Below are 10,083 nucleotides of genomic sequence, written 5' to 3' on the forward strand. Positions count from 1 at the left end.
ATTAAAAAATCACACTTTGATTAAGTAAATCGAATTATACCAGGCATAAAAATTACTCAATTTTTTCCATAAACTGAGGAAATTGGCGAAAATCTTAAGTATTTTTTTTATATTTTTGTACATGAAATAAAAAAAATCATAATCTTCAGAAACGTAGAAATTTTTGTAAGCCCGCATAAACTATCATTTTGAGTGAGTATAAAAAATAAATCCCTAATACTTAAAGAAAAATTTGGTTATTTAAAAAAAATCACAATAAGTCAATGAGAATTATTTATTTAGATATAAGAATGTCAAAAAATCACAAAAAATATCCTAGAGGAAGCCGAATTCTGTTAATTTTCCTTCAGAAATACTGAATWCTGAACAAATTTTRTAACTACATAAAGAAATATTTAGATCGGAGTTTTTTTTCTTTAAAATTTTATAAAAGTCTAAAAAATCACTGAATTTTTTCAAGGTAAATTGTCAATATGAAGTCTAGAAATCTCAAAAAAACTTTTCGTAAACCTTAGAAGATTAGAAATTCCTATTCTTATTCCAGTCTAAAAAAGAAATCCTTAATTTTTTAAAAATATCAACAAAAACATGATTATTAAAAAATCACACTTATGATTAAGTCAATCAGAATTATTTTAAATCTTATAATGTCCCAAAAATTTGGAGAAAACCGAATTTTGTTTTTTTTCTGAAATTCCTAAACATTTAAGGAAATAATTAAAAAACCTTTTAAAAATACCAAAATAAATAAATAGGATTATAACGTGCACATTTTATACATTATTGCATTAGAAATAAATAAAAATAAATAGAAAAAAATACAAAACATTCCAAAAAATTTTCAAAAACACTTATTTCAAGCCTTCCTTGTTAATTTCAAATTACTCAAATGTCTCCATAAAGTGGGAAAATTGGCGGAAATCTTAACTAAAACTCAAAAATTGTCAAAATTTTCAAAAATTTCCATCAAATCGTGTGAAATTTAAATCCGTGTTCACAAAAAGTGTGTCATAGCAAAAATTTATTCTAATTACCTGATTTTTACATCAGGACTACTTGAGTTCATTATAAATACTTGGAAATACTTTAAATTTAAATTCCGTAAAAATAAATATCAACAAGTTACAAATTGTAAAAAATTATAAAAAAAAAAACTGTTAAAAATCTTAATTTTTCCGTGAAAATAAGTGTAAATTCAATTCAGTCTGCAGTTTTTGGAAAAAATTAAAAAATTTACAAGAAATTCTCGATAATTCCAAATCCAACCAAGGGAAATACTATTTATCTGAAAAAAAGTTATCTATAATATTTTTGCATTTGTTTTCTCAATTTTCAAAACACGAAAAAAAGAGAAATTTTTCAAAAAATCTCACGAAATCCAACTTAAAATACTCAAATTTAACCAATTTCTTCACCATTTTAGAAGCAAAGTTCTTGATAAATCGTTCTCAGTGTTACTTTAATTCCTTATAAATCCCCAGAAATCCGTAAAAAATACCCTGAAGTGCAAGCAAGATTCTAAAAAATCCACAAAAAATCATAATCCTTAGATTTCTCTATTATTGAATCCGTGAAAATTCCCACAATTTTCAAAAATACCGATTTGGGATCTAGAATCCCAAAAAATTCTCATAAACCAATTTTTCACCATTTTAAAGGTAAAATCGAACAACTTTAATTCCTTATAAAGCCCTGGAAATCCCAAAAACTCACCAAAATTCCGTAAAAATATCAAATTGACCAAAATTTATTAAAAAAAATTACCAGAAAAAGAATTGATAATAAATTAATGAAATTCCATGAAAAAATATTGTATATGTCGGTGTTGGAACCTTCATTTTGTAAATTATTTTCCCCTTTTGTTCTCTTCAATTTTTACAATCCTTTTGTGAAATTTTAATTAAATTGAGTCTCTCTTTGTTAAACTTGAAATAACGCTATTTAGCCAAAGTTTTGTTAAAATTTACGATTATTTCAATAATGATAACAATCTTTATTCCCCTTTAAACACCTTCATGGGAACACGCATTAACTTGAATTATTTCACGTTTTGTGTCCCACATTTGGCCCAAAAACGCAATAACTCAAGACGACCACCAGGCAATAAAAACGAATTGAGACATTCCTCCAATATGTCGCTTATTTAATAGCCACTTGTGCGAATTCAATCTCAAAAAAAATACAGGGTGTTCCGTTTTTATTATTACAAATTTAAACAGGTGATAGGATATTCAATTCTAAGACAAAAGTTTCCTATAAACATGTATCGAAAAATGCTTGGTAAGGGAGCTACACCCCCTGGAAGGGGGCTAATATGTTTTTGCTAATATTTCAGAAACCATTTAAGATAAAATTACAAAATTTGGTACAGATGATAACCTTTATACACCTAAACGAATTCAAACATCAAATGTCGAAATTTCTAATCAGGGGCGTCCGAAACTGGTGGGGTTTAGGGTAAAAAAATACTATCTATTTTGGCTCTAGTTTCTTTAGTTATGCATTGACCAAAATGGTGGTCACTTTGAACAACTTTTTTAGATTTAGACAATTTAATTAATGTTATTATTGTTACTGTAATGTAATGTTAATTAGTTGAGGTTGATTAAAAAATATGAATTTTTTGCTTTTATTATTCTGTAAATTCTGATTTATTTGAATGTTGTATTGGTGTGTAACATAAATTTTAAATTAATTTTATTCAAAAATAATAAGTCGTATCGACACAAGAGAGACTTTTCTGTGATAAACTATCGAACTTAAGATTTTGTTGCTGGAAGTACCGAGAAACTAAAGCCAAAATAAATAGGGTATTTTTTTACCTTAAACTCCCCCAGTTTCGTACGCCCCTGATTATAAATTTTGACATTTGATGATTGAATTCGTTTAGGTGAATAAAGATTATCATCTGTACCAAATTTTGTTATTTTATCTTAAATGGTTTCTGAAATATTAACAAAAACATATTAGCCCACTATTTTTTTATCATTTTTTCTAAAATTTATCGAAAAACCACCAAATAAAATAAAAATTTAAAAATTGACATTGTTTTTGACTGTTTTCCACGATTTATTACTTTTTGGTAAAGATTTCGTCAAAATAGGCCAAAAAAAAATCACCAAGTTGATGATTTTATCAATATTTTTGCCTTTTTTTCACAGTCAAAACCGCATTTTTGCAAAGTTTTGTTTAAATAAACTACAAAATCACTAAATTAGGTGAAAAATAGTGGTTTTTTTTGCTTTCTTAGTACGTTTAAGTTATTTTTGTAACAGTTTTTTAATTAATTCAGCAAACTAAGTCAAAAAAAATTGCTGAATCGTGGCAAAAATGTCATTATTTTTAACTTTTTCCACCGTTTTAATACACTTTTCAGTCAAAAACGCACTTTTTTTCAAAAAATTAGATTCAAATAAACTGAAAAATTACCAAATTACGTCAATTTAAGTAATTTTTAAGCGAGAAACTTAAGTATTTTTCAAGATTTTGTCAAAACAGACTTAAAAAACACAAAATTAGATTAAAAGTTACGTTACTTTCAAAAATTGTTTTCTTGTTTAGTTTGTTTTTAGATAAGATATTATCAAAAAAAGTTAAAAAAAAAAACATTTTAAGTCAAAATTACCTTTTTCAGGTGTTGAAGCAAGTTTTTTAGTCACAAATACACTTTTCTGGCAAAATTTGGCTCAAACAAGTCGAAAAATGATGTTTTTTTAAATCTTTTTTAAACATTTGAGCATTTAGCTAAAAATTCAGTTTTTTTCGACAAAGTATGATAAAAAATTTCAACAAATTAAATTAAAAATGACGTTATTTAATAGTTGTTTTGCTGGATTTAGCTCGTTTTTGGGGGAAATTTTATCAAAACAATCAAAATAAATAGGGTATTTTTTTACCTTAAACTCCCCCAGTTTCGTACGCCCCTGATTAAAAATTTCCACATTTGATGTTTGAATTCGTTTACGTGTATAAAGATTATCATCTGTACCAAATTTTGCAATTTTATCTTAAATAGTTTCTGAAATATTAGCAAAAACATATTAGCCCCCTTCCAGGGGGTGTAGCTCCCTTACCAAGCATTTTTCGATACATATTTATAGGAAACTTTTGTCTTAGAATTGAATATCCTACCACCTGTTTAAATTTGTAACAATAAAAACGGAACACCCTGTATATTACCTTTTTGCAATAGTTCAAAATGTCCATTTTGTCCTTGAAACACGTCGCTTTGGAGTAGAGATCTGACAACCATTCCCCTTGCTCCGTCATGTACTTGGGGTGGTAGGCCTCCTGACCATGGGGGCCCGCATCGCACAGCATCGCCACCTGGGGCTCAAAATGGGACACAGCCCCACTGTTTAAGTTGCTGTCTTGGAGACCCTGAAACATTCAAACAACTTTAAATTTAGTTAAATAATAATTTTGACGTTTTAAAATGTCAAATTTGGTAAAAATGACATGTAAAACGATTTTCTAACCTCAGTTTGAACTTGTCACTATAATTTTGACGTTTTAAAATGTTTCGCAATGAAGTGTCAAAAATGACACTTTGAACCACTGTTTTTTGACATTTTGAAATGTCAAACTTGACGTTAAAGCCTGTTTCACAGTGACGTGACAAAAATTTAATGTCATATTTTTTTCGAGTTAAGAAAAAACGGTTCAAAAGAATTAACTAACTTTTTTATTACAAAAAATGATTCATTATATATGTATCAAAAAACGGTTTGGCTCGTTTATGAGTGAAATTTTAACAAAACAAACTGAAAATCGAACAATTTTGGTCAAAAATTACATTATTTTTGACTTTTTCAGGTGTTTGAGCACACTTTTCATTCAAAAATGCACATTTTTCTTGAGAAATTTTGTCCAAACAAGCCAAAAAATGATGTCATTTTTGCCTTTTTCAAACATTTCAGCGTGTTTTTAAGCTAAAAACCTCTTTTTCATCAAAATAAGATGAAAAAATTACCAAATTAGATTGAAAATGACGTAATTTTTACCTTTTTTATGCGTTTGAACAGAAAATCGTGTTTTCCCTCATGAAATTTTACAACGAACCAAAAATTACAAAATTTTGAAATTTCGCTATAACTGGCCGAAAAATCACTAAATTAAAAAACAATAGTTCACCAAATTGGAACAAAATTAATCTTATTTTGGCTTTTTTAGATCGATTTAGCTTGTTTATGATTTAGAAACGCACTTTTTTCACAAAATTTCGCTGAAAAACATTGAAATTTGATCGAAAATTTTCAAAAATTTCGAAAAAATCATGTTTTTTACTCGCAAGCGCACTTTTATTTATGCACTTTTTTGAGCTAAAAACTCAGTTTTCTCGTGAAAATTCAACAAATTAGTTTGAAAATGACGAATTCAGGACTCGTTTTTGAGTAACATTTTACTGAAAATCGAACAATTTTGGTCGAAAATTATTATTTTTGACTTTTTCAGGTGTTTGAGCACATTTTTCAGTCAAAAATGCACCTTTCTTAAGAAATTTTGCCCAAACAAGCCAAAAAATGATGTCATTTTTGCCCTTTTCAAACATTTCAGCGTGTTTTTAAGCTAAAAACTTCTTATAAATAAATAAATTCTTATTTATAAATAAATAACATGAAAAAAATTACCAAATTAGATTGAAAATGGCGTAATTTTTACCTTTTTATGCGTTTGGACAGAAAATCGTGTTTTTCCTCATAATGAAGCAAAAATAACAAAATTTTGAAATTTCGCTCTAACAAGCCAAGAAATCACTAAATTAAGTCGAAAATAGTCGAATTTTTGCTTTTTTTTTGTTTGTAAATTTCTGAGTAAAAACCGAGTTTTTTCGTCAAAACAAACCGAAAATTATGTAAGTATTTTTTTAATGTCTAAATCTCATATTAAAACCTGTGAAGTGTCATGTGAAACGGACCTTAGATAGTGTTGTTTTAAAATGTCAAATTTCTCTAAAATGACATGTGAAACGATTATATCTAACCTCAGTTTGAAGTTGTCACTGTCATTTTGACGTTTTTTGAAATGTCCAAATTTGACATTAAAGCCTGTTTCACAATGAAGTGTCAAAAATGACACTTTGGATTTGAAGTGACAAAAATTGAATGTCTTATTTTTTTTGAGTTAAGAAAAAACGGTTCAAAAGAATTAACTAAAAAAAAGTTCTTTTTCATAAAAATAAGATGAAAAAATCACCAAATTACATTGAAAATTACGGAATTTTTACCTTTTTTGTGCGTTTGAACAGAAAACCGAGTTTTTTCTCATGAAATTTTATGAAACGGACCAAAAATTACAAAACTTTGAAATTTCGCTTTAACAAGCCAGAAAATCAATAAATTAGGTCAAAAATGGTCTTATTTTTGCTTTCTTTTTAAGTATCTGAGAAAAAAACACGAGTTTTTTTCGTCAAAACAAACCGAAAAATATGTTAAAATTGAACCATTTTTTTTTGAAATGTCTAAATTTTGTTAAAACCTGTTTCACAATAAAGTGTCAAAAATATGTCCCGTCCCATTTTTTTGGAGTTAAGAAAAAACAGTTAAAAAAATTAACTTTAATTAATTTAAAAAAACGATTCATTAACAAAAGAGGTTAAAAATTTTTCGAAAGAAATTTTTCAGTCATTTCTCAAGAAATTACATTAAAACAAACCAACCACAGCCAACTTTAATTAAATTGCAATTTAAATGTAGTTGCCAGACAACGCGAAATAAACTGTCTCATTTGACATTGTTGCTATGCAAATGATCAAATTTGACACTATTGCTAGGCAATTGTGTTATTTCGTCGATTTTTTGTGTTCCCCCTGTAGTGGGCTTTTGTCCTGCTAATGGCACGAAATCGATAATAGTTTGCTAATGATCGAGTCGATTTCGTTTTAATGTTGCGTTTCCATCATAAATAATTGTTCCTGGGGGTGATATCCCGGCGCATCCACCAAAGAAAGTGTCTAGGTTTCAAGTGAATTTTGTAAAGATTTGCAGAATTAACAATATTCTTTTGAAATTAAGTAGAGTTGGAAATGGAATAAATCGTGTTGAAGGGTGGTAATTTGTAAGATAGTGAGTTTTCTTGAGGGTAAAGAGAAAAGGCCCCCTCTTCTCCGAAAGTGCCGCCAGAAATCAATATCAAAGCCGGAGTATGACTCATGTCTGACGTTCTGGCTGCCGAACCCTAAACACCGTTTCTTCATCATTGGCCTGTTCAAAATATACAGGGTTATTCATAAATATGAAGCAATATTTGAACATCAAAAAAAAAACAAAATTCAGATGATTCCAAACATCAATCTTTTATAGGATTTCACATTTATGACGTTTCTAATTAATAAGAATTATTTCATGAGAATGTAAAAAAAATCTAGCAATTAGTAGTTGAAATTCCCTAACTACTTAAAAAAGTTGTGTTTTCTCGAAAAATCAAAAAAAAAATATTAATTTTTGAGGGAAATTCTGTATATATTTAGACTCCAAAGTCTTCATTAACTTCAAGAAATTTTGATTTAAATCAAAAATCGAAATACAAGTTTATGTTTTGTATGTACATTTTTCGTTTTTTTTGCTTGTTAAAGCGAAATTTCAGAGTTTTGTAATTTTTGGTCCGTTTCATAAAATTTCATTCAAACGCACAAAAAAGGTAAAAACTACATAATTTTCAATCTAATTTGGTGATTTTTTCATCTTATATTGATGAAAAAGAAGTTTTTAGCGTAAAAACACGCTGAAATGTTTGAAAAGGGCAAAAATAACATGATTTTTTCAAAATTTTTGAAAACTTTCGATCAAACTTCAATGTTTTTCAGCAAAATTTTGCGTTTCTGACTCATAAACAAGCTAAATCGAGCTAAACAAGCCAAAATTAGATTAATTTTGTTCCAATTTGGTGAATTATTGTTTTTTTTTTTGCTCAAAAACATACAAAGAAAGCAAAAATAAGACCATTTTCGTGAGGAAAAACACGATTTTCAGTTCAAATAAAAAAGGTCAAATTTTGAATCTAATTAGGTGATTTTTTCATTTTATTTTGATGAAAAAGAAGTTTTTAGCTTAAAAACACGCTGAAATGTTTGAAAAGGGCAGAAATGACATCATTTTTTGGCTTGTTTGGGCTAAATTTCTGTAATTTTTGACCGAAGTTGTTGATTTTTCAGTTTGTTTAGTTAAAATTCCACTCAAAAACGAGCCAAATCATTTTTGTTACATCTATAATGAATCGTTTTTTTTTAATAAAAAAGTTAGTTAATTTTTTTTGAACCGTTTTTTCTTAACTCCAAAAAAATAAGACATTAAATTTTTGTCACTTCATTGTGAATTTAATGTCAAGTTTGACATTTCGAAATGTCAAAAAAACAGTGATTTAAAGTGTAATGTCAAATTTGGACATTTTAAAACGTCAAAATGACAGTGACATTATCTAAGGTTCATTTCACATGACACTTCACAGGTTTTAATATTAGATTTAGACATTTCGAAAAAAAAGGTTCAATTTTGACATATTTTTCGGTTTGTTTTGACGAAAAAACTCGATTTTTACTCAGAAAATTACATAAAAAGCAAAAATACGACCATTTTTGACCTAATTTAGTGATTATTTGGCTTGTTAGAGCGTAATTTCAAAATTTTTGGTTCGTTGTAAAATTTCATGAGGGAAAACACGATTTTCTGTTCAAACGCATAAAAAAGGTAAAAATTACGTCATTTTCAATCTAATTTGGTAATTTTTTCATCTTATTTTGATGAAAAAGAGGTTTTTAGCTTAAAAATACGCTGAAATGTTTGAAAGGGGCAAAAATGACATCATTTTTTGGCTTGTTTGAGGATAATTTTTCAAGAAAGGTGCATTTTTGATTAAAAAATGTGCTCAAACCTGAAATAGTCAATTTTTGGATTTTCAGTTTGTTTTGTTAAAATTTCACTCAAAAACGAGCCAAATCATTTTTTGTTACATCTATAATGAATCAAAACGAGAAAAAGTCATCTTTTTAATTGTTTTATTTATTTTTTCAATTTAATTTGATAAAAACTACAAATTTTTGGAAAGCTCAACTCAATTCTATTTAATTTCCAAGGAAACGCTACTTTCAGGCACTATGCAGCACTCTGAAATTTTTTTTTTCATCTATTTTTAAAACGTCCGTTTTGAAACTTATGTAAAGACATAGTAAAGATATGAAAGTTTTTAGATAAAATTTTTGAGAATTTTAAAAACCTGCATAATTGTTAATTTTTTTGTTTAAGCAATATATTTTTAAATTATTTATTAATAACAAATTTTTAGAATACATGTATTATTACGTCCGTAATGTACCTATTTATATCTATTATTTAAAAAAAAATCGTTTCAATATGTTGATTTCTTCTTTAGATAAAAATTCTTTTTGCTTCGAGATACTTAATTTTGTACATACCTGTTTTTTCAACATACAGCTCGATTTAGCTTGTTTATGAGTTAGAAACGCACTTTTTTCACAAAATTTCGCTGAAAAACATTGAAATTTGATTGAAAATTTTCAAAAATTTCGAAAAAGTCATGTTTTTTACTCGCAAGCGCACATTTCTTGCGAAATTTCTCTCAAACAAGCCACTTTTATGCACTTTTTTTAGCTAAAAGCTCAGTTTTTTCGTAAAAAATCACCAAATTAATTTGAAAATGACGGTATTCAGGACTCGTTTTTAAGTAAAATTTTAAGAAAACAAAGTGAAAATCGCACAATTTCAGTCAAAAATTTCTTTTTTCAGGTGTTTGACCACATTTTTCAGTTAAAAATGCACCTTTCTTGAGAAATTTAGCCCAAACAAACCAAAAAATGATGTCATTTTTGCCTTTTTCAAACATTTCAGCGTGTTTTTACGCTAAAAACTTCTTTTTCATCAAAATAAGATGAAAAAATCACTAAAGTAGATTGAAAATGATGTAATTTTTACCTTTTTTATGCGTTTGATTGAAATTTTATGAAACGGACCAAAAATTACAAAATTCTGAAATTTCGCTTTAACAAGCCAGAAAATCTTTAAACTAGGTCGAAAATGGTCTTATTTTTGCTTTCTTTGTAAGTTTCTGAGAAAAAAAAAGAGTTTTTTT

The 10,083-nt window shown here is 27.4% G+C and overlaps 1 protein-coding gene across 2 annotated transcripts in view; it reads right to left on the minus strand.

Annotated features, from left to right (window-relative positions):
- Window positions 1-10,083, minus strand: part of LOC123005975 (amyloid-beta-like protein) — a 64,688-nt gene that overhangs the window by 34,656 nt on the left and 19,949 nt on the right. For both annotated transcript variants that reach the window (XR_006412793.1, XM_044400086.1), the window contains exon 2: window positions 4,180-4,380. Coding sequence is in view for 1 of the 2 variants with exons in the window: in XM_044400086.1 (XP_044256021.1) it covers window positions 4,180-4,380 (201 nt within the window). In the remaining variant the exon portion in view is untranslated. The remainder of the gene's footprint in view (window positions 1-4,179; window positions 4,381-10,083) is intronic.

The sequence above is a fragment of the Tribolium madens genome, unplaced genomic scaffold (assembly GCF_015345945.1).
Source record: "Tribolium madens isolate multiple individuals breed KSU strain unplaced genomic scaffold, Tmad_KSU_1.1 Scaffold_20;HRSCAF=117;Tcas5.2_LG4, whole genome shotgun sequence".
Lineage (NCBI taxonomy): Eukaryota > Metazoa > Arthropoda > Insecta > Coleoptera > Tenebrionidae > Tribolium > Tribolium madens.